The sequence below is a fragment of the Syngnathus typhle genome, linkage group LG9 (assembly GCF_033458585.1).
Source record: "Syngnathus typhle isolate RoL2023-S1 ecotype Sweden linkage group LG9, RoL_Styp_1.0, whole genome shotgun sequence".
Taxonomy (NCBI): Eukaryota; Metazoa; Chordata; class Actinopteri; order Syngnathiformes; family Syngnathidae; genus Syngnathus; species Syngnathus typhle.
The window spans coordinates 14,736,594-14,763,780 of NC_083746.1; the positions used below are offsets into that span (position 1 = coordinate 14,736,594).

The 27,187-nt window shown below is 42.8% G+C and overlaps 2 protein-coding genes and 1 long non-coding RNA gene across 34 annotated transcripts in view; 2 read left to right on the forward strand and 1 right to left on the reverse strand.

Annotated features, from left to right (window-relative positions):
* The window catches only part of rab3gap1 (RAB3 GTPase activating protein subunit 1), a 247,591-nt gene extending 238,029 nt beyond the window's left edge, over nucleotides 1–9,562 (forward strand). For 12 of the 13 annotated variants that reach the window (XM_061287379.1, XM_061287381.1, XM_061287377.1 and 9 more), the window contains 3 exons: nucleotides 1,297–1,412; nucleotides 6,482–6,584; nucleotides 8,884–9,562. In XM_061287379.1, the coding sequence (XP_061143363.1) occupies nucleotides 1,297–1,412; nucleotides 6,482–6,584; nucleotides 8,884–9,120 (456 nt within the window). In that variant the 3' untranslated portion in view covers nucleotides 9,121–9,562. The remainder of the gene's footprint in view (nucleotides 1–1,296; nucleotides 1,413–6,481; nucleotides 6,585–8,883) is intronic. The other variant, XR_009715772.1, reaches the window with a different exon arrangement.
* Nucleotides 9,563–13,602: 4,040 nt separating this feature from the next.
* Nucleotides 13,603–24,642, forward strand: LOC133159960 (uncharacterized). The gene is made up of 3 exons (XR_009715776.1): nucleotides 13,603–15,016; nucleotides 18,211–23,346; nucleotides 23,868–24,642. It is a non-coding gene; the product is annotated as an uncharacterized LOC133159960 (long non-coding RNA).
* The window catches only part of LOC133159954 (homeobox protein PKNOX1-like), a 146,088-nt gene continuing 139,160 nt past the window's right edge, over nucleotides 20,260–27,187 (reverse strand). For 18 of the 20 annotated variants that reach the window (XM_061287402.1, XM_061287404.1, XM_061287401.1 and 15 more), the window contains one exon: nucleotides 20,260–21,072. In XM_061287402.1, coding sequence (XP_061143386.1) covers nucleotides 20,891–21,072 — 182 coding nt within the window. In that variant the 3' untranslated portion in view covers nucleotides 20,260–20,890. The remainder of the gene's footprint in view (nucleotides 21,073–27,187) is intronic. The other 2 variants (XR_009715774.1, XR_009715773.1) reach the window with 1 other exon arrangement.

Below are 27,187 nucleotides of genomic sequence, written 5' to 3' on the forward strand. Positions count from 1 at the left end.
CACACCTTTGTCGTGAATCATTTGGGAGACACAAGTAAAGTCCTGTGTGATTGAGTTTGCTGCCTCGCAGCACATAGAGAGTGGTTGTCGTGGAAAAAAAAAAAAACTAGTTCAATCATGCGCATCACAGGTTCAAATATCGTTCTCTAATTTCCCCCCTGTCGCCATTATTATTCATGTTATTTTTACTATGTTAACATCTTGCAGCCATTTCTTTGGATATTATGGAGCTTCTGCCAGCAGTAATGGTGCGAAGACAATTTCATCAACTTCCATCTTTGCAAGGACAGGGGGAAGTGACGTATGCCGTAAAGCATTTCAGCACATACGTAGTTTTTTGCGTGGCAGGGTCTCCTCAAAGTTTTCTTGTGCTAGTTAAAGTGACACAGACGACGTCAGGCCATCCAACCTAGTTTTTATATTGGCGCATCATCACAACAATGTACAGCGTGGGACTCAATTAAATGGTATTGTGTAGCATTGACATTCTGCCAGTTTATTGGTAACTGCTGTCTTTGAAGCTGATGACGTTTAAAGGTATTAAGAGCTCTTCAGTACCATATTTTCCAGACTATAAGGCGCACCTAAAAACCTAAAATTTTCTCAAAAGCCTACAGTCGCCTTATAGTCCGGTGTACCTTATATATGGACTAAATTCCTAAATCTAAACTGGCCCGAAGCATTGTGTCATGAAATCAATCATAAGTGGCCCGCTGAAGACTATGAATCACGAATCAAAACGACTATGGATCATTATTTTGTGATTATAAATTAATTTGTTGCCTCTGAAGTTGAAATAGAAATGATAGAGAATGATTTGATTTGGATTAAAAATCTGACATGATGCATTAATGGTGCGCCTTATAGTCTGGTGCGCCTTATATAAGGACAAAGTTTTAAAATGGGCCATTCATTGAAAGTGCGCCTTATAGTCCGGTGCGCCTTATAGTCCGGAAAATACGGTACATGGTTGTTTTGTGATGGCACAGAGAAAGTTGCCACGATGGCTATTATCAAACACAAATGACTGCTCAAATCTCAGTCATTTTATTTCATCTCCGCAATATGTGTGCAATATTGTAATCAGTGAAATGTGGTGATTGATTGTAAAGGGAAGGAAATGATAACTTGAAATAAGGTAGCATTTGACCCATCCAGTCGGACCACACTCTCTTGAGAACCACACTTATATAAAATGTCTTTCAGTTCTATTTATTCTTAAAGGGCAGCACAGATGTCTGAAATTTGTCCTGCTCAAATCTTGAGATATCTGTTTGTGACATTTCTCTTCTATAGGATTGCATTGACTCTTTGATTGCCATGGAAATGATCATCGCCCAGTTTCGGTCTCTCAAGACAAAGCTTGGTATTTCTGAGGCTGAGAATGAAGACCAAAGAGAGAAACTAAGACTGTAAGTTATATCCAGGGGGGCACATAAGTGGTGCGTACTCACAATAGATCAAGCCAATCTTGATTCCAATGTATCCGTCACAACGTCTTAAGATCGTCTAGCCCTATCTGAAGTCAGTTGGTAGAACCCTCTAAGACAGAGGGGGGTAATTCCGGTCCTCGAGGGCTCGTGTCTTGCATGTTTTATAGGTCTCCCTGCTGCAACACACCTGATTCAAATGATCGGGATGGTTATCCAGCTTCTGCAGATCTTTCTAATTATCTGACTATTTGAATCAGGTGTGTTGCAACAGGGTGAAATCGAAAACATGCAGGACACCGGCCCTCGAGGAGCAGAATTACCCACTCCTGTTCTGAGACAAGTGTGTGAAATAGGAGCTCCTTTAATGTACAAAAGTGGTCCAGAAATGGGCATTCCAAAAAAACAAAAACATCATAGCTCATTTTTTGTACTTCTTAGCATCAGGCAGGGGTGGCCAACCAGTCAGAGACTAAGAGCCACATTCCTTACTGTTACCGCAAAGAGCCACATCATACACATGGGCACACATGAACATCATCCCTTCGTCTTACACACACACACACCTCTGTTCAGACAAATTTATTGTGTGACATTATCATGTCACACACCAACATTATAATGACAGAAATTGTACAGTACTAAGACCACAGGCCAGTCCGAAGGAAAGGGGTGAAGGGGCGGGGGGGAGGTGGAATCAAATCTGTTGAAGAACAGATTGAGTTCATCCACCCAGTCCTTGTCCCCACCCGCTGGTTTCCGATCAACCCTTTTACCATGGCCCGAGATGGATTGCAGACCCCTCCAGATGTTCCTGGCGTTGTTAAGCTCCATTTGCTTCTCGAGCCTCCTCCCGTAGTTCTCCTTCCCCTCCCTAATCTTCAGCCGGAGTTCCTTCTGGACTCTACGCAGCTCCACCACGTCCCCCGAACCAAAGGCTCTCTTCTTCTCATTAAGTAGAGCCTTTATATCAGAGGACACCCAGGGTTTGTTGTTGGGAAAACACCGGACCAACTCCAAACCACAGGTGTCAAACTCAAGGCCTGGGGGGCATATTTGGTCCACCACATCATTTTATAATGCCAAAGCAAATTGTGTATCAACCTTGTGTCAATACTAAAATTGCAAAGTGTCTTCACTTTAAATGACGCAGTTGTTGTTTATTGATCTCTCTATGGCACTCTCTATTCACCATTGGGCTGTAACCACAGTGTCTTGCGATTTCTTAAACCAGTGCTTCTCAATTATTTCCTGTGACGCCCCCCTAGGAAGAAGAAAACATTTTGCGCCCCCCCCCCATAAGCTCGGTGCACACTCACAAGTGCGTGTGCGTACTCAGTAGTACGTAGTAATTTCATCTATCAGTGCCGAATTTCGAGTGTCGGCTGTGACGTCAATATTTTCGTAATTCGCGCGCTGAGTTTTCAGATAAAGTTTTACGCTAATGCCACCCACAAACCTTCCCCTGGAATCCTTCCATTAAAATGAGTGGCCCGAAGAAAAGAAAGGTGGACACTGATCCTGATTGGCTGATGGATCTGTGACGTCACTAGGACACTCCATTAGGTACACACCCATTTTCAGGTGTACCTCCTGATTGGCTGTTGGATCTGTGACGTCACTCGGACACTCCATTAGGTACACAGGTTTCAGGTTTACCTAATTTTTCTTTATGAATGAAAGGCAGAATTTGTGTTTTTAGAGTTGTTCACATCTGCCTGAATGGCTTATATTTGGTTATTTTGTCATTTGAAAAATAAAGACAATTGTGACAATGAAATTTGTTTTATAACAGTGTGTATTTGCATGAAATTTTTGTAGTTAAAAAATGTCTGACAAAACTATTGAGTTATTATTATAGAACTATTATAGAGTTTAAAATTGGCACTTTCACTTAAGCTTTGATCGTGACTTTTCCCTAATCAAGTGGCCTGTTATTTAAGAAAAAACAAAGTGAATATTGACGTCACAGCCGACACTTGAAATTCGGCACTGATAGATGAAATAACTACGTACTACTGAGTACACACACGCACTTGTGAGTGTGCACCGAGCTTTCTCACACGGCTCCCGGGGGTAAATGCGCGGACATTATACTCTTTCATCACAGCAACATCTTCATTACAAATCAAACAGACACACTCTCTGTTGATTTCTTTGAAGAAATACTCATTTTCCCCACGTGTTTGAAATATTCTACACTCACTTGCTATTTTGCGTTTCTTCAGTGCAGCCATTTCTGGGGACTCGCGGTAAAAGTTTTTCTTCACTTGATTTCATTTGTATGGCGGGCTCCATCTAGTGTTGAAACTGAGAAGTGCAACAGAGTTGAGCTCAAGCTTCTTGTGCGGGCCATATTCAATTATGTTTTCAGAATTTGCTGCGGGCCAATAAAAACTTGCGGCCCGCGGGCCGTAGTTTGGACACCACTGATATAGAAGAACCAGTGAAGTAATTGAAAAGGAAAAAAAAGATGAACCTAGTACAGTTAATAAATGAGTTCGTTTTAAAAACCTAGAGATCTTAACTTTAATTTACACACAAGCACACACACACACACAAACTAAAATTAGGCCAAATTCCAAAGTACCGTAATTTTCGGACTATAAACCGCACCAGCTAAAATCAGGGATATATATATATATTTTCTTATATAAGCCGCACGTGCGCACGACTTATTTACAAAGAAAGACAGTACACAGAAAGCTTTTTAAAGTTTTATTAACATACTGTAACAGGTCTTATGAAACGCTGCCTGTGATGCAGCAGGAGTACCGCAGCAACACGGAAGTGTGCACGCGAGTTATTTACAAAGAAAGACGGTTCACAGAAAGCCTTTTTAAAGTTCTAATAACATACCTTAACATTTCTTTCCAAACACTGCCTGTGACACGGCAGTAATACCGCAGCAACACGGAAGTAACACAAGACTAGTAGGGCTGGATTAAAAAAAACATACCGGTAAAAGTCACTGAGACGCGGCGGTAACACAGCAGCAACACAGTAGTACAGCACCAACAGGGCTCGTTAAAAAACATACCAGTAAAAGCAAAAGAGAGCCATCTTCGTCTTCCTCCTGTGCACTGAAACCATTGAAGTCTTCCTCCTCAGTGTCCGATTGGAATAGCGTTAGATATCCTTCGCCACACAGTCTCAGTCTCTCTTTTGTCGTCGCTTTTATGCATTTCTTCTAGCATTTTCCATGATGAGGGTCTGTTCATGGTAATTTTATTCATGCACGAAGCCCTAAGTTACATTAAACTAGCGAGCTACACGTATAGCTCCAGAATAGACGTGGCTGGGAAATAAAGAAAGAAAAGGGTGACGCAACACAATGTCATCAACAATGGGCAAAATCGACTGCCTTTAACTTACAAGCGGTAATAGGCGTTTCATTTGTCCCCCATAATGACGGTGTGTACAAAAGCTTCCTTTCAGTAATGTCCGTCTTGATCTCGTTCTGTCTCTTCATTGTGTGAATTATACAGCACTATTTGTCTGGCGGATGGACATGCGATCAACACACCACTTTTCTCCCGTGTCACATATCCTTCTGCTCAGCAAAGCGGCGCGCGCACACGCAGCGGCCTCTATCTGTCCCGAACAGTGTTTTGTTTTGTCGTTTGTGTGTTTGTCCGACAGTTTTGTGTGTTTGTCTCGTCGTACTGAGTCGTGCTACAAGTACAGCGGGCTGGTTCTGCTCGACATCGGCGAAAGCGAGTTTTGTGGCGTTCTGGACTTTGAAGCGGGGACATTAAAGGCGCTCGGTCTGCTCCGTCCTGAAGCGTCGTTGGACTCTCCTGCTATTCCTCCCCCGGTTGGGAAGCGTTGGAAGCGTTGTGCGTGGAGGCTGAAGAGGGGCGAGCGCGGGGGTGTCCGGGCCAGGCTGGCGGCCAACCCAGCCCGTGCCTTCCATTCTTCTGGCGAATGTTCGGTCGCTGGACATCAACATGGTTTACATTCGCCTGCTGAGATCTCCGAACCGGACAGTGCGTAACTGCTGTTTTCACTGGGACTTGGTTGACCGTCATCATTCCGGACTCTGCTGTGCATCTGGAGCGGCTAGCGTGCTATCGGGCGGACCGGGCCATTGTACGAGGGGGAAAGTCGCGAGGAGGTGGGATGTGCGTCTACATCCGTGACGGATGGTGCCGGGACTCTGTGGTGGTATGCAAGCACTGCTCGCCACTGGCGGAGTTTTTGATCTCCAGGCTGTTAGTGTCCTAAACTCTCTCCCCCCTTCTGCGTAGCGTCCTGTACTTTTGCACTTTGTTCTGACTGTCTGCTGTGCACTCTTGCTCTGTTTCGCTCCTCTTATGTACTGTGTTATATGTTTATTTATTATTCATTCATCACTCTTATTGTTCATTGTTTGTGCGTTGTTTTTATTTTGCGTTGTTTACTTGTATGTTTATCCTGTACTGTGTCTCGTCACTGTGGGATAGTGGAAACGTAATTTCGATTTCTTTGTGTGTCTTGGCATGAAGAGATTGACAATAAAACAGACTTTGACTTTGAAGTGTATAAAAGTGATCACATCATCACAAAAATCACGGAAAAAATCCTGTATAAGCCGCATTCAAAATTTGAGAAAAAAGTCGCGGCTTATAGTACAAATCTTATGGTAAAATCAAAATGTCAGACTTTGTTAGGTTTAGTAAATGACGTTTTTGTAGGTCTTGCACAGTTCAGCCTCCCATTTTCTTAAAGCTGCACGAAGCTTTCAACCCAAAATTTATGAGGGTCACTACTGAACCATTTCTAAAAAAATCACCATACACCATAACCAAATTTACACGCTTTACACATTAGCTTAGTGATTGGTGATCGGTGCTCTGCGCTTCTAAGTCATTGATGTTGCACCACGAGTTCAAACCCTGTGTGGGGCGGAAGAATCACTGATAGAGAAATTTTAATTACTTTGCTTTCCGTATTATAGTAATTAAGTGTTTTTACTTAGTTACTTGACACCTTGGGTTTTTAGAAAGCATTGGGGGCTTTTGTTGAATGTGTGTGCATTTAAATTTGATGACTTGACCACTTTTTTTCAGATTTCTTAACTCTTTGCTAGAAGAGCCTGAAGTTGTGGTGATTGGAGCTGGTCAGGGAAAGGTTGGTGGCATCATCCACAGGCTGTTTCATATTGCGAAAGAGGTAAGCATCCCTCCGTTGTTGTTGTGTGTGCATCTGGGTGTGATATATTTTCCCATTTTTTTTTAACTTTAATACTTTCTATGCTAATAGTAACTACCAGAAAACTTCAGTTGACCTATTTAATGGATTCCAGAAAGATTTAGACATGGCCATGGAGCCTCCTCTGCGAGATTGTGTAAAAAGGTCTCACCCCTACCTCTAGGATACCTACTCTTATCGTCTCGGCTGCCCACTTGCCGAGCCTATGTGATAGCGTGACCGTGCAGTCTTAACTGAGGTCAACTCCTACGTAGTATGTACAGTGTCATAGAGAAGGGAAAGCCAGTGAAAGCGAGAGAAAGGTCACAGCGATGTAACAGCATAGCTCAAGCTACTGATCTATTTGTGTGTGCCAAGGAGGCCTACTCAAAGAGGTGTGCGCGCGTGAGAATGTCAAGTCAAGTTTATTTATATAGCCCTAAATCACAAGCAGTCTCAAAGGGCTTCACATATACAAAACAAATTGACAATTATTCTCAAAGCATCCCCTGACCTTAAGCCCCCAAGAGGGCAGGAAAAAATTCAGTGAGTGTTTGAGAGTGTGCGAGAGAATGTGTGTGAGTGTGTGCATAAGAGATTTTGAAGATTTTGATAGCAGACACAATGGACCATTAGAACACTGGAGGGATGGTTGCTGGAAATGGGCCTTTATACACCAATGCAGTGTGTTAAAAAACAGACATTTGTAGCTCGAATAGTCATTTACCGCATTAACAATATGTAGAGTGTAAACCTGATTAGTTTAATGTTATCCTCATTGAAAGATAACAATTTTATTTTAAAATTTCCAAGTGACCTCAAACTTTTGAATGGTGTATGCTGTTTGAATATACATTACTATTCCCAAAATACATTTTCTGAATAGAAGTAAAAAATTTAGTACTTTTCGATAAAAAAATGTCATCTGTACTCATTCATTCATTCATTCATTTTCCGAACCTTGTATCTCAATATGGTTGCGGAAGTGCTGGAGCCCATCTTAGAGCGAGAGGCTTGTTACACAGCGAACCGGTCACTTACCAATTGCAGGGTATAAATAAACAATAATTCAAACGTACTACGTTCACACCTGCTAAGAATTTAGAGCCTTCAGTCACCTAACATGCATGTATTTGGAATGTAGAAGGAAACAAAATACCTAGCGAAAACCCAAGTAGGCACGAGGAGAGCATACAAACTCCAAAAGCCCTTTGAGACTGCTTGTGATTTAGGGCTATACAAATAAATAAAATAAACTTGACTTGACAAAAGCCTGCCTCACCACAAAGTCCTTACAATTCCACTTCTCAGACTCGAAAGAGTCAGCTGTCTGATTCGTCTCATTACGAGAATTTTCTATTTTTATGTACATTTTACCAAAACTAGAATTGCAATTTCGGAAGAAATTGCGTGTGAAGGCGAAGGCAGATGTTAATTTACAAACGTCAAGAGTTAAAAATGATAAGCGGGAAGAATAAAAAGGGAAAATAAATTATTGTGAAATAAATGGGAAAATGTTACAAATACATGTTACAAAAAGGTACAAATGATAAAGGTTAAAAATGAAATGTTACAAATGTTACAAAAAAGGTACAAATGATAAGCGGCAAAAATAATAAAGGAAATAAATGACATGAATTAGTGTCATGAAGAACACACACGGGTTTCGATACGACACGGGAAAGCCGCTCGTGTTCTGGAATCACTTGTGTTTCCCACGAGCTAATCGGGTCCCTTACTTCCTAGTGGTTGAATTTGGTTAATGTAATGAATGTGTTTGTTGAATGCAAATACGTAATCAAAGTGGTGGAAATTGCTTAATGTAATGAATGTTGAATGCGAATGTTAGTCACAAATGATAAGCGTTGAAAATGATAAGCGGGAAGAATAAAGAGTAAAATAATTAATGACGCCCAATGTGGGAATCGAACCCACTACAGGAAACTGGCTCGGGTTGACAGTGCCATTAAGAATGAATGGGGAAATAAAAGGCACAAATTTGCTAATTACTTAAAAACGGTAAATGTTATGAACGAGAAAAAGGTGGCAAGCTTGCCATGAATTTTTGGAACGTGTGAAAGTTTGAACGAGGTGAATCGGTTGAAGCATGTGGGAGTAGTTAGATGTTAAAAAAGTGGGAGGAATAAGTTGTTTAATAATAATAAAGTAGAATATCAATGTGTGAAGGCCTTCACACTAAAATAAAAAAGCACATTCATTATTTGATCATTTGGATGTTATCGTAATTTATTGTACTCAGTCAACTTATGTTTGTCCATAGACTGCCATTCTGGATAAAGAATCTGAACAGAGAAAGGAAGAAGAAAAGAATCTGACTGAAGGAGACAGCAAAATTCGTGATTTCCCTTCGCCAGCTGGCCGGGAAATTTTGTTGCGTACATGCATCCCTCGACCAGCACCGTATTCCAAGGCTCTTCCTCAACGGCTTTTCTGTGTATTGACGAGAGAGGAATTTAGACTTGTGGGGGCCTTCTCTTCTGACACATCTTTCTTTTAATTCTTCAAACTACAGCATGGCAATGGCATTTTTATGCAGTTATTACCAATGTACCTGATATTGCATGTCAATACCTGTTGCTAAAAAACACCCAATGATGTTTTCAGTTGCACATAAAGAAAGTGAACTGTTTGCAATGAAAATAGTGGGTACCTGCAACATGCATAATTTTATTCATGGATTGTAAACTCTCTCAAAGTTTTTTTTTTTTTTTAAAGACTGTCTAGATTCATATCAATATTGAATGGGTTGGTTATATAATTCTGCTCATTCACAACTAAGAATTACATCATGAATCGCTTTGTAGAAATAAAGTCAGTGTGTTGTAACCACAATTACAATTAACCTGTGTTAATTGTTGGTAAATGTTTGATGGATGTTTCAGCGGTTTTCTTCCCTCCCCGCTCTTTTGGATTTATTAAAAGGGGAGTTTTCAATTTGAGTATAGCCTGACTTTATTCCTCCCTTTTCTTCTCTAGTCTCTATAAAAACTGACCTCACAAACGTGAGTGGTCACTTTCAAAGTTAAAATAATTCTGGATCTGTGGTTGAAATGCTGTTAATCATTAATTAGCACTCTTGTCAATTAGAAATATTGATATTGTTTAATATTATAAATATAATACCGTTTTTATTTCCATGTATAATGCGCCCCCATGTATAATACGCACCCTAAAAATGGCATGTTGATGCTGGAAAAAAGCCTGTACCCATGTATAATACGCACCCAAATTTTGACTCCTACTTAAGTTCGTAAACGTAAAATTATTTCAGAAAAAAGATCATCTTTGGGAACAACCGGATGTTATTCTGCCGGTCAGTATCACTGCGCATGCGCTAGCAAACTCGATAGCGAAGAAATGTTTCGGATTTGTGTAGGGTACATTGCGACAGCAAACGAGCAGGTGATCGAGCAAGCGTCTGATACGAGAGCAATGTGTTCGTATGGAGCGTGTTTGAAGTGAACAGCAGAGAAGAAAGCGCATCTGTAATGGCGGCCTCCATATCATATCCGGATTTAAAAAATAAATAAAAATGTTGAGAAAAATGTTTTTGTTTTTTTTGTACCGGTGTATAATGCGCACCCCAGATTTTAGGACAATAAATTAGTTAAATTTTGCGCAGTATACATGGAAAAAAACGGTAATACAATAGTACCGTTTTTTTCCGTGTATAGTGCGCAAAATTTAACAAATTTATTGTCCTAAAAGCTGGGGTGCGCATTATACATGGGTACAAAAAATGTTAAATTTTTTTTTTTTTTAAATGTTTTTTTTTTTTTTTTTGTAGAAAACAAAACCAACAACAGGACTGACCGACAAAGTCGTGGAACAAAAAGACAGGGTGACATTACCAAAGACAGGAACAGAAAGCAAACAGACATCATGACAGTAACACATGCAATGATCCGACGGTGAGCGAGGGGCAGACAGGACTTAAATACAAAACACGTTACATCGATTGAGGTGACACAGGAAGAGAGGGGTGACGCGAACAGAAACTTTGGCAACCTAGACACATAGCAAAACTGGGGACGAGACGTGACAAATGTCCCTCGAAATGAAACTTGAAATCACCAAGTTTTGGTTTCCAAGGGTGTTTTTATTCCTCTTCAACGTCTCTTCAACGTCGGAGAAATCAACGCCAACAAAAAAAATTACATCCAGCCTAGTTACGACCATACCAAAGACTATAAAAATGGGACCCATTGCCTCCCTGCGTGTGTGACGATCATTGGGACTTAAAAAAAAAAAAAAAAATTCATAAAAGAAAATTCATAAAAATTGGGTGCGTATTATACATGGGTACAGGCTTTTTTCCAGCATCAGCATGCCATTTTTAGGGTGCGTATTATACATGGGGGCGCACTATACACGGAAAAAAATGGTATATGGTCAATGTCCAAAGCCGCATTATCAAATGCTTTAATTAAACATGTTTTTCTTCAGCTGTATGTTACCATCAGTTTGTTAGAAATTAGGGGTGTAAATCGCGGGTTTTGTCACGATACGATATAATATCGATACAAAGAACTACGATACGATATTTGCCGATATCTTAAAGCCTGCTGCGATTCATTCACGATATATCGCGATATAGTGCTCTACGATCGATTTTTTTTTTTAATAAAAAACATAGAACAATATCCTGATTTATAACAATTCATACGCAAAATCAACAAGGTACTGCAAACTCTTTATTTAGGAAATTACAAGAGTATTGCAGTATACAAAGTGCTTATTTTAACACTGAACTTTGATGTCGTGTTTTTTCTTTAAATGTGCGGCGAGATTCTTGCTCCCTGAATATTTGATCACCGCATGGCAGGATTTACAAACTGCACGTGTCTTGTCCGTTGAGCCATATTTTTTTGGGAATCCAAAGTGCTTCCAAACGAATGACTTGAAGCCTAAAGGGGAGCAAATTTCTTCGTCTTTTTGGACACTAGCCATAGCACCAGCCCAGGAGCCGAGCCCTTTCACGTGCCTGCTCTGCTCACAACACAACGCCGCGCACTGCTCCCTGCTCCCGGAAAGGGGAAGCAAGCAACAATGAACTGGATTTCAAAATAGTCGCGTCTAATGTCCGAGGTCAAACACGGCGATATAAATCGATGTTTACGTTTAGCATCGATGCCAATAAATCGTAGAGCATTATATCGATTAATCGATGTGTATCGATGTATCGTTACACCCCTATTAGAAATGCAATGTAATGTACGACATAAATTAGAAATTGCCCAAATATACTGAATCAGTGTCAATATATTGAAAACAATATTGTTGATTTTCTATATCCAATTGTAAATATGAATATAGTGCTTTTTAGATATTTGTCACCAAAAATATTCGCCCCATGTGTCACTATGCAAAAAGTAGTGCCTACATTTATTGGGCTACTGTACATTTGTTCCTATGAAGTAAACCATAAATTCAAAAATACTTTTCTGATGAAAACAGCATGGTTCATGTTCATGCAGAAGGGTATGGTGGTGCTCCTTAAGTAAAAACAACCTGATCTTTTGAGCTGATTGTCTGGCATGTCGAGCAATGGTGGGCAATAGATTTTGCAAAATGCCATGTGAGAAACTGGAATCCTTGCTGATGGCCAAGCCAACATGTTAACCTCAACGTTATTTTTGATACATTTAGAAAAAAAAAAGTGTCTTGGTTCAATAAATTGCGACATTTGTAGCTAGTGTGCAGTTTTAATGAAGTACAATTTTCAAACTGAATAAGTGGTTATTAAAATTCCATCTTTACATTTTCGCTTTACATTTCCATCTTTACAGATTATAACATTATTTTAGCTCATCAGCAACATCAAGCCTAACCCTGATGCAACCCCTGCCTTTTAACTATGCTCCAGTGGCACGCGCCAGCAGAGCTTGTCTTGCGGCCGCCCCCATCCTTGCTTCGGTGGTCGGCTGTCCTCCAACCTTGCTTCGTTGGTACAAGCCCTGCAGCCACCCTCCGATCCTGCTCCGGCGTACATATTGTGTGGCCCCTGGGATGGTATGTATTGGCACCACCCAGAACTATCTGGCCTTCTGGACGGCAACCCGTTCATCTGGCCTCCCCCATCAGTCTTCGATTTTTGTTTGCTGTCTTTTAGTCTTTATTAATTCTTTTTTTATTCCCGTCAAGATGCTATTTGTGTGCTGTCAGTCATGTCAGTCTGGTTTCCTCATGTTTGTTTTCCTTGGATTCTTGTTGTGTTTGACTTGTATTTATTTTGTGTTTTTGATAAAGGCCTAGACCAGGGGTAGGCAAACTTTTTGACTCGCTGGCCGAACTGGGTTCTAAATTTGGACCGGAGGGCCGAACGAGGAGCAGATGGACGTAGTGTTTGTGTGAAGTAATATAAGCGACCTGTAAAGGTCATTGCATAAAAGATGTTGGCCTTTAGTAGGTAGTAAAGCATGGATATTCCAAACAAGTTGTTTGAAAACAAATGCATTTATTAACAGCATTAAAAAAAACACACTAAAAAAACTGCGATTCTCATAAAATACGACACTGTTATTATGAATGACAGTGTCCATGACTTCAGTGCCTGCAGGTCAGATTAATGAAAGATGTTCATCTTATGAGATCACATCAAACACCAAACATTCTGACCAAATATATCATCTTGAAGAATCGGTGAAAGCATACATCCAAATAAAGTAATCAAAATGGCAACACGGTGAGGGGTATCTGAAAATCAGAGCAGAGTTTTAACTCACCTGGTAACAGAGGTGAGGAAACGGGAAACACTTCCTTAAAGTAAGCCTTAAGAGCTTTACAGGTTAAGATTAGTCGCAAACAGGTGGTGCATCAATGTCCTTGAGCATCCTGCATTGTTTGAAAATGAGAATGGTCGCTAGTTTCAATCCCTGCTATGTGTACAAATCATATTCTAAATGCATTTTTTTACAACAAACTTGAGAGCCTCCCCTTCATTTTCAGTGGGAACAGTGTTGTTGGTCTCCCTTTTTTGCTTGTGCGTCATAGTCTGGAGTAAAATTTGTTGTGGCAATTCTTAGGAGAGATCCGAGGTGTTGGTCCGTTTACCTCGATCTGTGATGGGTTGATGTTGATGTGGCTGAACGTCACGTCGCATACGTCGAGCCAAATTGGCCACTCTTTTCTAACATTCGGCACTCACTTCTTTTCTTCGGGCCACTCATTTTAATGGAAGGATTCCAGGGGAAGATTTGTGGGTGGCTTTAGGGTAAAACTGTATCTGAAAGCTCAGCGCGCGAATTACAAGAATGCTGTCGTCACAGCCCACGCTCTAAATTTGGGACTCATACAAATAGAGCGCGAGTGCGCCATGTCCGTACTACTGAGTACGTACACGCACTTGTGAGTGTGCATCAAGCTTTCTGACACGGTTTCTGGTAGTAAATGCGGAGGCGAGCGGTTCCCCATCTACTGGGGAAACGCAGTCATTGCAGGCAAAATGACCAAAAAAAAAGTTTAATACAATTTATTCAGGGTTGGCGGGCCGGATTAAACGGTCCCACGGGCCGGATGTGGCCCGCGGGTCGTAGTTTGCCCACCCCTGGCCTAGAACCTGATTGTCTTTTGTTCTGTTAAATTCCGATTTGATTTTACCACCGGGAGCTCTTTCACAAGCCAATGTGGTACCCCTTGTTCGGATGGTGGGGGGGATGTTGTACCAGTTGTGATGCATATGATGGTTCTTATAGGGTAAGTTCATACTAACTTGACCAGGTTTTAGACCATTTGCCTGTTTGAGTCAAGGATCTTTAAGGTTCCTATAGCTTTTTATTTCATCGCGCGTGGTAGCCGTGGCAATGTGCTGCTTACAATGAAATATGCTGTTTTTTGTGGGTCTGAACCTGGGTAAACATTTAACAGACCTGATGTACACATTTATATTTTACAAAAAAAAAAGGTCTTATTTAGGTCTCATGCAATGTATATTTCACTTCTAAGCTTAGAGGTGACCAGGTCACACGCGCATGAGATTTTATGGGGCAGACTTCCTGGCACCAGAATACAGGAATCAGCCATTTGGTTAAAATCGACAAAGCAGGCTAGCGGGGGAGAAGTCGACCAACTGCCCTCGTGTGCGTGGACCCGAGTAAGGGTATAAGACCCAAGGCGGGAGAAGACAGGGGGACTTCTTTTTTGGCTAGAGAGAGACACTTCAATTCTGACATCGGTTGAATAAAATCTTTCCCCAATCAGCCGTGTGTCACTGAAGTTTTCCTTCCCTGAGCCAGCCACCTATCCACCGTTTGATCTTTGATCTTGGAAACCAGCAGAACATTGAAGAGAGTTCACCACATTTTTGGCATCACAAACAGTTCTCTTGTTCCCCAGGGAGCCCTCGTCCACCTGGGTCTGAGCATAGAGCGTCCAGCTGGCTGGCTGAGTTTGAGGTGAGGAGCTTTCAGTCACGGTTTTTGCGGTGTGCTCGTGCCTGGTGTGGAGGGAGAGAGAGGGGCTCCTCAGGGGGATAGTTAATGGATCTGATGTGCATGTGGCTGGGTGGGGGGTGGGGGGGATTTGTCTCCCCTTGTCACAATGTGAATTTTGAAAGGGGTGTGTGGCCCCAATAGGAAAATGATAATGTTCAATAAAAATAGAAAAAAGAGAAAAGCAAATAAAATGGAGAAATAACATGAAACCTAATGGGTAAATGGGAACAGTATGAGTGACATGTCTGGTGTGAATGATGAATGAGAAAGAAGAAATGCCCCAAGAGAGAGGGCACGTGAAACAGAATAGGGTGTCTGGGACATCGCTGCTCGACTGTCACGAGAGAATAATAATAGAAAAGTCCCATAAAACGTGGACTTTATTTTAGCGACAGCTCTGGATGAGGATGTAAATTTTAGCTGTGCAAATGGGGCGGAAGCACAGATACGATTGAACACTGCTTGCGACAAGAGATGTGCGCCACCTAGCCCCCGGAGGCAAAATTCTCGGGACGTGCTGGGATGTTGACATCGCACCCAATGGCAATTGTTGAGATGTTCGGTGCCGGCATTTGTCAAGGTCGCACAAAAAAGGGAGGCTTGCTGCAGACCGCAATTGGCAAATAGGAGAAGTGTGCAGCCTTGGCATCCGTAATTGTGTGAATGAATGTAAGAGAAATACCGGCCAGGTCTGGGACCTAGGAGTGCCGAAGAGAATGAAGCACGCAGACTATGTTATTTGGGCACTGATCAGATTAGGAGTGTGTGCGAGTTTGCAATGTTTCCCCGGCAGACGGCTGGCGCGTTAGCCTCTTAGAGATACTCTTTGGGCAACTTACCGGGGTGAACTGGTGCGCTGTGGTCGTACCCAAGTCGACACGGTTTGATCCCGATTGTCGAGACGCACTGTGATAGCATACACGGCTGTCAAAGTCTGATAAAATTTATGGCTTGCAGCAGACCGCAATTGGCAGGTAGGGTAAGTGCGCAGCCGGTAGAAATTGGAAAACGTGGAAAGAGAGGCCTCAGGGGGGTTAAATTGGGTATACCATGTAAGAAAAGTAATTTGTGTGCACACTGAAGTTAGAAATCTGCAGTATAAAGGGGAAAAACAAAGCGCTTTTAGAGAAACAGACAAAGAGTGCACATAGCATGTTTGTGAGTGCGCCTGCGTATGGGAAACAGCCGCTATAATGACCAAATTGCATAGAAGCGCTTGGAAAGAATTAAAACGGGGGTCAGATCTGAATCCCTTTTTTGTGCTGTTTCCTATGTGTTTGTGCTAATCTCTGTGAGACAAGTATGTCAGTCTGTTGTCGTTCTTTTGTGTGTGCTCAGGGATCCCCGTGTGTGTGCTTGTGCGTTTGCGTGTGTGTGTGTGTGCGTGCGTGCGTGTGTAATAAGGTGAAAGTGGAGAATTCTTGAGCGGGGAGGGAGCCCGCGCTCGCTCCAAGGTGCATGCCTGTGGGTCGGGGTGCTGGGTTCGCGCGGGGAGGGGCCGGCGGAATGATAGCGTGGGTCTGGCCAGCCCGCGTAGTCAACCTTGATGAGCCGGGCCCCCCCTTTGTTCGTTCAGACTCCCCGCCCTGGGGATGCGCACACTGGAGTGGAGAGAGGCGGGGCCGGGTCCCCCGGAATAGGTTGAAATCGTGTGAAACTAACACAAATGGTGGATGACCAAATACTGCTGGGAAAATAATGCATGAACCACATTGAATATATTTTTGACATATTTTTGAAACTGCAAGAGTACCGTATTTTCCGCCCTATAAGGCGCACCTAAAAATCTAAATTTTTATCAAAAGTCGGCAGTGCGCCTTATAGTCCGGTGCGCCTTATACATGGATCAAGTGATGAATTTGTTGATCCATACTGGTTGTACACAGTGCTCTGCCAAAATGTTTTAGTTTGTTTTAGTACGACTAGTAAATTACAAGGTCGCATCGCTTCCCAACATTACGGTAACTGTAGTCAGGGGGCGTCACCGAATAGCTGTTGTACCCGCGAAGCTATTTCATTTCAAAATAGGCTGTTCCGTTAATGTTTCGAGTAAATCTACGGATCGATATGGAAGGGAAACATAGGTAAGTAGTACCAATGCGTTAGATCGAACTTTAGTCAGTTCTGATCATTTTATAGGAGATTGTTTGAGAAACGCAATTGTTTACACTTTGCTGAGGCTCATGGGAGATTGCGGATGGCTAATGCTATAACGATAGCTGCTATACGCGCGTTAATGTTTCGAGTAAATCTACGGATCGATATGGAAGGGAAACATAGGTAAGTAGTACCAATGCGTTAGATCGAACTTTAGTCAGTTCTGATCATTTTACAGGAGATCGTTTGAGAAACGCGATTGTTTACACTTTGCTGAGGCTCATGGGAGATTGCGAGCTGAAGCTCATAGGAAATTGCAGATGGCTAATGCTATAAAGATAGCTGCTATACGCGCGAGGCTATTTCATGTCAAAATAGGCTGCTCTGTTCATGTTGCGTTAGATCGAACTTTAGTCAGTTCCAATCATTTTATAGGAGATCGTTTGAGAAACGCGATTGTTTACAGAGGGCTTGTTGGTTATTGGCTAGTGGGTGCATACCGCAACCCTAGTCAACCTCAGTTTGTTGCAGTGAAGCTTCTATTTTATGGGCCTTATATGTAGTCTGGTGCGCCTTATATGTGGACAAAGTTTTAAAATGGGCCGTTCATTGAAGGTGCGCCTTATACCCCGGTGCGCCTAATAGGGCGCAAAATACGGTACTAATGGTTAACAGTTTGCCAATAAGTGGGAGAGGGGCATGCTTGTACTAACCGTTACAATACTGATATATGTGTATTTGTGTGTGTCTTAAGTAGAAAGTTAACCCGCGACACCAATAATTTACGGCAGGAAGCCACAAAGGCGGCCTGGGACAGGGACCTTTGTGTCATGAGATAGAGGAAGGAAGTGAAGAAAGGGGGGTCACTTGTAATTAATGAGGGGCCTTGTCGGAAGCGGTCAGCACCCCACGAGGCCATCTGGCAACTGATATGGAGATGAGAGATTACATTTGTAGAAGAGTTCAAACAGTTAAACAGGCCAAAGCATTAATGATTGGACAATTTGGGCAAAACAAAATGCTAATACTATTGTGTTTTCTTTGGGGTTTTCCTCAAGACTTCTAAGCTTTGTGGAGCGCCACCTCCAAATTCTTAAGGCCAGTGGCACATCCTGCACAACACTACAACAACTCCAGCTCCACCAAGCAGACTCAAGGCACGCCACCCCTACAACATGGCAGCATAAAAGATGCTCAATTCCATCCCTGAAGACATCTCCAGAGATGCCTGGCTAGCAGCAGCTTGAAAGCAGGAGTGGGAGGCAGTTGGCCCCTCCCTCATGCACCGTGATTTCTGGGAACCAGGAGACGGCGCCATAGGAGGAGACGAACTACCTCGCCAGCAGTGGATCACACTGAACTGCTTAAGAACTAGTGTTGGGCGCTTCAACACGTCTATCCGGCAGTGGGGACTGGCGGACAGTGCGGCATGCGAGTGCGGAGACCCCGAGCAGACAGCCGATTACATCATCAACACCTGCCCCCTATATTGACCACCCTCGAAGGCCGGCCTCTTCGACCTGGGACCAGAGATGCCGGCGTGGCTCCACGACATCAAGTTGGAGCTCTGACGCGAGAGAGAGAGAGACAGAGAGAGACAAGGCCAGTGTGATTTTATTCACAAACTCTTGTGTTATTTTCACCTGGGAACAAGGGCTTTCATAGCGGGCTTGACAACAGACTGGTTAATGTAAACTGGGGTACGGTTGTTTTTATATATATTTTATATATATTTTACATACCGTTTTTTTCCGTGTATAGTGCGCCCTCATGTATAATACGCACCCTAAAAATGGCATGCTGATGCTGGAAAAAAGCCTGTACCCATGTATAATACGCACCCAATTTTTGTGAATTTTTTAAAAAATTTTTAAAGTCCCAATGATCGTCACACACGCAGGGAGGCAATGGGTCCCATTTTTATAGTCTTTGGTATGGTCTTAACTAGGCTGGATGTAGTTTTTTTTGTTGGCGTTGATTTCTCCGACTGCCCGTGAAGGCACAACCGCGCTCCGTGCGTATCTCAAGATACTTAAGATACCAAGACCTATGGTCACGAGCTATGGGTCGTGACCGAAAGAACGAGATCCCGGATACAAGCGGCCGAAATGAATTTTCTCCGCATGATGTCCGGGCTCTCCCTTAGAGATAGGGTGAGAAGTTCGGTCATCCGGGAGAGACTCGGAGTAGAGTCGCTACTCCTCCACGTTGAGAGGAGCCACATGATGTGGCTCGGGCATCTCATCAGGATGCCTCCTGGACGCCTCCCTGGGTAGGTGTTCCGGGCATGTCCCACCGGTAGGAGACCCCGGGGACGACCCAGGACGCGCTGGAGAGACTATGTCTCTCAGCTGGCCTGGGAACACCTTGGGTTCCCCCGGGATGAGCTAGATGAAGTGGCTGGGGAGAGGGAAGTCTGGGAGTCCCTCCTGAAGCTGCTGCCCCCGTGACCCGACCCCAGATAAGCGGAAGAAGATGGATGGATGGATGGACTCACGTGTCTACTACACAGAGCCCCATGTCCGTCTGGGCATAGAAGCTGAAGAAGCTGAAATCGTTCTGCTAATAATGTTTCTCATACTTTTGCAGGTTGAAGTGAACAAGAGTTGTGCATATGAATTTGGATCACCATTTCAGACAGTGACAATCAAACGTGACAAACCAAGCCAGGAAAGAATACACGTTACAATGCCTGCCTGCATCCCGGTGACGTAGACATACTGAGATGAAAAACAAACAGGAAGAGCGCTCCAAAAGTGGGTGGGTTAGTTCATCATAAATGTCATCCGCCAAAAGTCCTTTAATCACTACAGATTATATTAGTGACGTGAATTTTGGTGCTGATGTAATTTTTTACATTTTGTTTACATCAAGTACCAATGTTCAGTCCGATTGAGTGTCTCTTTAATGATGCAAAAAGACAATAGTAAACGTCACTCAAAATATTCATTTAAAAATTTGCTTTTTTTTTCTTTTAAGCAAACTCCAGTTACTCAAGAGAAAACAAAAATTATTGGTGGTTCTGAAACTGAAAAGCAGTGTTATGCAGTCAAGATTTGTTTTCTTAATGGCAGCATTATGAGAAATCAAGCATTGATAGAACTCTGTTTTAATTTTAAAACCATTTAAATTTTATTTCATTTTTTACGAAAACTCCAAAGAACCCTGGAAAACAGTTGCTGCATTTATGAATCTGTACATCAACATTTGTTACAAACAGAACAAAAACGTTTTCATGTGTACGTGTATGCAGTATATAAAAATAAGCATCTTTTTTGAAACTCCAAAGAGCTTGGCTCTTTCACAGAGGTCCATGTGAGAGCTGTGGAGTCAGTCTTGCACATATCTACTCAAAACACAAGCATGCAAAAGGAGACAAACCCTAATGATAGAACTTGTGAAAGTGTTGTCATTCAAAATTAATGTACAATTCAAAAGTTGCAAAGGAAAACAATATTACAGTTTTCAATATTTGTTAATGTAGCATACAAACGCTCCTGGTGTTTAACACCAGATGAATTCAATTTCTTTTTTCGTTTAAATTTACAAAGTGCAATCGCCTACAGCAACTAAATGATAAAAAAACACAATGGCAAAGGAGGAACAATTCTCATGTATCCTGTCTTGTGCTCTGTATGTAATGCGTGTGCCGATTCGTTCAAAAGCCCAGTCACTTATGCAGACCTATTTTATATTCTGTATTACATGTACTGTAGTTTACACGTTTGTGCCTGTTTTCTACTGGAGTGAGTCACTGTTGTGAAGAGCCAGCCCAGTCATATCAGCATCATCGTCATCATCTCCACTGTCCCCAGACTCATCTTCACTATGGCTTCCAAGCATCACCTGCTGTACTGCCAGTGTCGCACCATCTGATGTTAGGCTGTGTAGACCCTCCACATTCATTGTCACCATTGTACCTGAAAGCCAGACAAGGAATTTCACTGTCCAACAACGTATCTGTGTGAATTGTCACTTGATCAAGGAGCAAATCCGCATCAGATGCGATCAGATGACTTTGCGTGTGCAGTGTGTGCACTGAGCACAGCGGTGTGTACTCTGTGTTAACAAGAAAAACGCAAGAGGTGGGTAAAAACAGTGACAGAATTGATGTGCATTATTGATATACGTGCACATAAACACAGATAGTGTGGACGGTGCTGTGGTGGAGTGAGTGAGCAGCGCCAAGTTCCTGGGGGTGCACATCAGTGAGGATCTCTCCTGGTCCACCAACACCGCATCACTGGCAAAGAAAGCCCAGCGCCGCCTGTACTTCCTGCGGAAACTCAGGCGAGCGAGCGCTCCTCCGGCCGTCATGACTACATTTTACCGTGGCACCATTGAAGGCGTCCTCTCCAGCTGTATTGCTGTTAAGGGTGGCGGCTGCACTGACTACAACTTGAAGGCCCTGCAGCGCATAGTGAACACGGCTGGTAAGATTATTGGTGCTTCGCTCCCCTCCTTGAAGGACATTTACACCTCCCATCTCACCCGCAAGGCGACGACGATTGTGAGTGATGTGAGTCACCCCGCTCACTCTTTGTTTGAGCTTCTGCCCTCTAGGAAGAGGTACAGGAGCCTGCGCTCCCGCACCACCAGACTCTCCAACAGCTTCATACTCCAGGCTGTTAGGATCCTGAACTCGCCCCCCCTTTCTGCGTAGCGTCCTGTACTTTGCACTATGCGTACTGTCTGCTGTATGCACACTGGCTCAGTTTTGCTCCTCTTATTTATTGGGTTATTTGCTTATTAGTTATTCATCACTCATTTTATTTATTTATTATTTATTAGTTATTGTTTGTGCCTTCTTGTTTTTATTTTGTGTCGTCTACTTGTATGTTTATCGTGTACTGTGTCTTGTCACCATGGGATGGAGGAAACGGAATTTCGGTTTCTTTGTGTGTCTTGACATATAAAGGGATTGACAATAAAGCTGACTTTGAACTTTGAAATCTTTTAGTCGCCTAAATCGGCAACGACACTGACGTTTTTGAAGTCCTGCAACATTTCCGAGCACATTATTTCAGCGACTTTGACAAGGCAGTCTTTAATGAGGTCTCAATCTGAAAAAGGCTTGCTATGTCTTGCAATGAGTTGGGCAACTTCATAGCTGGCAATTGTAGCCTTCTCTTTGAAGAAATATTTACTTAAAATTCACTCTATTCACTTTAGTATCTTGGGGATGGTAAATGGATGGCAAATTTCTTCTTCGTCTACTTTTGTCCTTTTTGGTGGAGCAACTGCCTTGATCAACAGTAGTGGTAGAACAGTTGCTGGCCCTGGTGTTAGAATTAAAGAGTGCAAAACATTGAGGCAAAAGTTGAAGTGGGGGCCATATTTTATTCTATTTATAAACTAGCTACTTCTTGAAGTCTGGTGGTAAACCAAACTTGATTCCGGACCCGGACTTGTCCTTGCCATACGCTAAGTGTTTAGCTATTGCTGATCCATTAAACATATTGTGAAAGTGCTCTCCTATGCCCTCATTGGAGGTCTATGAATGGTATTTAGTCGCTGTGTGCAGGCACCACAGTACCTCGGCCACCAAACGCTGAAGTGGTCCATAGGGTTTGCCATTTTCGTTTTGCCTCCATTACCAGGGAATATTATGTCGCCGCAAACTTTTTTTATTACAGTTGTTGGCATCCACAGCATTGCATTAATGCTGCACACTACAACATACTGTAGGTCTCAGGTCTTACTCACACATATAATTTATATAATAGATGAAATTACGTGATTTTTAGGAAATAGGCCAGCACAATACAGACGGGATAAAGTCTTAAAGGTGGATATCGGTTTGAAAATTTAATACCGCTTCAAATGGTATTTCCTACTTTTTAATGGCAATATTTTTTGCTAATTACTACTTAAAACTTACTATAGTTTAATACCTTTTACAACCCCGCGGATACCCTGAATGTTAATAGTTTAATAAACAATATTTTTGTGGTCTCTTGCATGATGTTGGTTCCGCCCAACACCAGCGGTGCGCATCTTCAGGAAGTATTTCAGTAAATGTTCATGAGCCCAAACACTGTGTACTATTGTGTGATGTTTGTGAATAATTAATATAAAAAATATCTGGATTAAACAATTTTAGATTAAGTTATGTTTTTCTTCTGGTCAGAGTAAATGTACTTGCTTGAGTAGAGGTATTGTTGAGAGATGCTCCCAATTATACATTTTCTATTGTATGTTTTGTCATATGTTTAGATCGTATTATTTTCTTATGACAGCATCTTGATTTATTGTGATTGGAACCACCTGTGAAGAGCTTTTAAGTGGGCGTGTGTAATAAAAAGCCTTCCTGCATGCTGCACAGTTGGGTCCCTACAAGCCAACGCCGCAGTAGTCGCAGTGAATGGTGTCCAACGGAGTTGATCGGCCTCCTCGTCTTTCTTTATTTTATTCCACCGAGTTTGCTGTGATTGGATTCCTCGCATGTACCTGCTGCTGTATGGCTACTCTGCCAACAGGTTATGGGCCCAGGTAAATCCAACACCGCATGTTCCCACCGACGTACTGGTGATGATAGCACGCTGTGAGCACCATGAGCGGACGGGCTGCAGAGAGGAACAGTTTTGCTAGCCGCTGGTCGCGGTTAATGTTCGACGGTGATGAAAAGAATTACGAATTATGGGAGGCAAAGTTTTTGGGCCACCTGCGATTGCAGGATTTGAAAGACGTTATCTTAAACGAGCCCACAACCGAGGAAGAAGACGAACTACAGCAAGACGCTGGAAAGAATGAGGAAGCGTATGCAGAACTCATTCAGTTTTTGGATGACAAAAGTTTGTCGCTGGTGATGCGCGATGCTGCAGATGACGGGCGAGGGGCCCTACAGATCCTAAGAAACTACTATCAAGGCAAAGGCAAGCCACGCATCATGAGTCTCTACACAGAACTGACATCACTACAGAAGTCTGAGAGTGAAAGTGTGACCGAGTATGTGATCCGGGCAGAGACCGCAATCACAGCGCTGAGAAATGCCGGTGAGACATTAAGTGATGGACTATTGGTAGCAATGGTGTTAAAAGGTCTGCCGGAGTCCTTTAAACCATTTGCAATCCATGTCACACAACGTGATGAAACGATGCAGTTCTCTGAATTCAAAACAAAGATGCGCAGTTACGAGGACACAGAGAAGATGCGGGCTGAAGCAGATGATAACGTGATGAACGTACGGCAGAGGAGAGCGAGACCTGACAGACCAACTGACAGAGGAGCCGAGAGGAGCGCCGCGGAGGTGGTGTGCTTCAAGTGCGGCCTGAAGGGCCACATGGCCAGAGCCTGCCGGCGTAAACTGTGGTGCAGTCATTGCAAGAGCAGCACACACCGGGACGCGACCTGCAGGCGGAAGCAGCGCGTCAACCGGGACGACGCACGGAGGGTCCACGGGGAGACTGAAGACCAGGACCGAGACGAGTACTTCTTCCGAGTGAGCGAGGGGGCAGCAAGAGTCGACGTGAGAGGCCTGATGGTTGACTGCGGGGTTACCTCGCACATCATCACAGACCTGGCAAAATTCAAGCGGTTTGATGACGGGTTCCAGGCCGAGACACACTGCGTGGAGCTGGCGGACGGCACGCGGTGCAAGGGCGTCGCGGAGCGCCGAGGTGATGCAGAAGTCTGCCTGATCGACAGCACAGGTAGACACCTGAACGCAACGCTGAGGCAGGCGCTGTACATCCCATCCTACCCACAAGACATCCTATCCGTGAAAGCAGCTACGGCCAGGGGAGCCACTGTGGTCTTCAAGGAGGAGAAGAACGTCCTCATCTACCAAGACGGTACGAAATTCCCCATCCACGTACGTGATAGACTATATTATTTGCATACAGTACATGATGATGATGATTGTGATCATGATCAGTGTAAAGGATGTCATGATATTCAGACGTGGCATGAAATACTGGGACACTGCAACTATAAAGACATTCAGAAATTACAAAATGTTGTTGATGGCATGAAAATTAAGGGGTCAATAAGCAAACCTCAACATTGTGAAGTGTGTACTAAAGGAAAGTTTTTCCAAACTAGGAACAAAGATCCTGATGTGAGGGCTAAGACCCCTCTAGAACTAGTTCACACAGATTTGGCAGGGCCAATCCATCCAGAATCTAAAGAGGGTTACAGATATGCAGTTTCATTTACTGATGATTTTTCCAGCACTGTTTTTGTGTATTTCTTAAAGAACAAAAGTGACACTGTTCAAGCTACAGAAAGGTTTCTGGCTGATGTAGCCCCATATGGCAAAGTAAAATGTATCCGATCTGATAATGGTACTGAATTTACAAGTAAATATTACCAGACTTTGCTCACTAAAAACGTGATTAAACATCAGACATCAGCACCGTACTCTCCTCATCAAAATGGTACTGCTGAGCGCAATTGGCGAACACTTTTTGACATGGCAAGGTGTATGCTCATTGATAGTGGTTTGCCAAAACAACTATGGACCTATGCAGTCCAAACTGCTGCTGTGATCCGGAACAGGTGTTTTAACAAAAGAACAGGGCAGACAGCCATTCAGATGTTGACAGGAAGAAGACCAAATTTGTCTAGGATGCAGAGGTTTGGTTCAGAGTGTTATGCCTATAAACAAGACAAGAGAAAGCTTGATCCAAGGTGTGAAAAATGTGTTTTTATTGGGTATGATAAAACCAGTCCTGCATACATTGTGTATTCCCCTGTCAGTAAGAAAGTGCAAAAGCACAGATTGGTAAAGTTTGTGGCAAAATCAGGTGTAGAACAACAAACACAGACTAATGTCACAGATGAGGATGATGACTTTGTAAAAACCAAACCAAGAAGTCCAAATCTTGTGTTCGGAGAACAAAAACCTGAAGTCAGCCACCACCAACCACAACAAGAAAGAGCTGAGATCAAACGTGAGCCTGATGGTAGCCGTTACCCTACCAGAGAGAGAAGGCAGCCAGACAGATACACAGATTGTAATGTGTCCAAATATGTGTCTGATGATGAAGAGACTGATCAAGTCCAGAGTAACATTGATTACTGTTATCGCGTAATGTTTAACATACCTGTGTCATTTTCAGGAGCTGTAGCCTCAGATAAGGCAAAAGAGTGGGTTAAAGCCATGGATGAGGAAATGCATTCACTTAAAGAAAACAACACATTTACCCTGACCAATTTGCCAGAGGGCAAGAAAGCAGTGGGGGGTAGATGGGTGTATGCCATTAAAACAGATGTTGATGGATCTGAGAAGTACAAGGCCCGATATGTTGCTAAGGGATATAGCCAGAAGATGGGTGTGGATTATGGGGAGACATTTTCTCCTACAGCTAATATGACCAGTGTTAGAGTTCTGATGCAGAAAGCAGCGCAGGAAAAGTTGATTTTACACCAAATGGATGTGAAAACCGCATATTTAAACGCACCCATAGACTGTGAGATCTACATGGAACAACCAGAAGGGTATGAGGAGAGATCCCAAACAGATAGGAAGTTAGTATGCAAAATTGAGAAGTCATTGTATGGGTTAAAACAATCAGGCAGAAATTGGAATAAGTTGTTGCATGATCATTTGACAGAAAATTATTTTACCCAAAACCAAGCTGACCATTGTGTTTACACAAGAGAGACAGAACATGAGAAAGTCATTGTGATAATATGGGTTGATGACCTATTAATTGCAGCAAGTAATGAAGAAGCTATGGAGGTCACAAAAGACATGCTGACAGCAAGGTTCAAAATGCAGGACCTGGGTAAACTGAAACATTTCTTGGGCATCGATTTTGAGCAAACCAGTAACTGTGTAACAATGTCTCAAGCTAAATATGTTGAGAAAATTTTAGATAGGTTTAATATGCAAGATTGCAAAGGTAGATCGACACCTTGTGAACAAAAACTGAACTACACAGATGATGCTGCGTTATTGAGTGATGTTTCAATGTACAGAGAAGCAGTGGGTAGTCTTATTTATTTAACTGTATGTACAAGACCTGACTTGAGTTTTATTGTAAGCAAGCTGTCACAGTATTTTAATCAACCTACTGTTGAACATTTTTG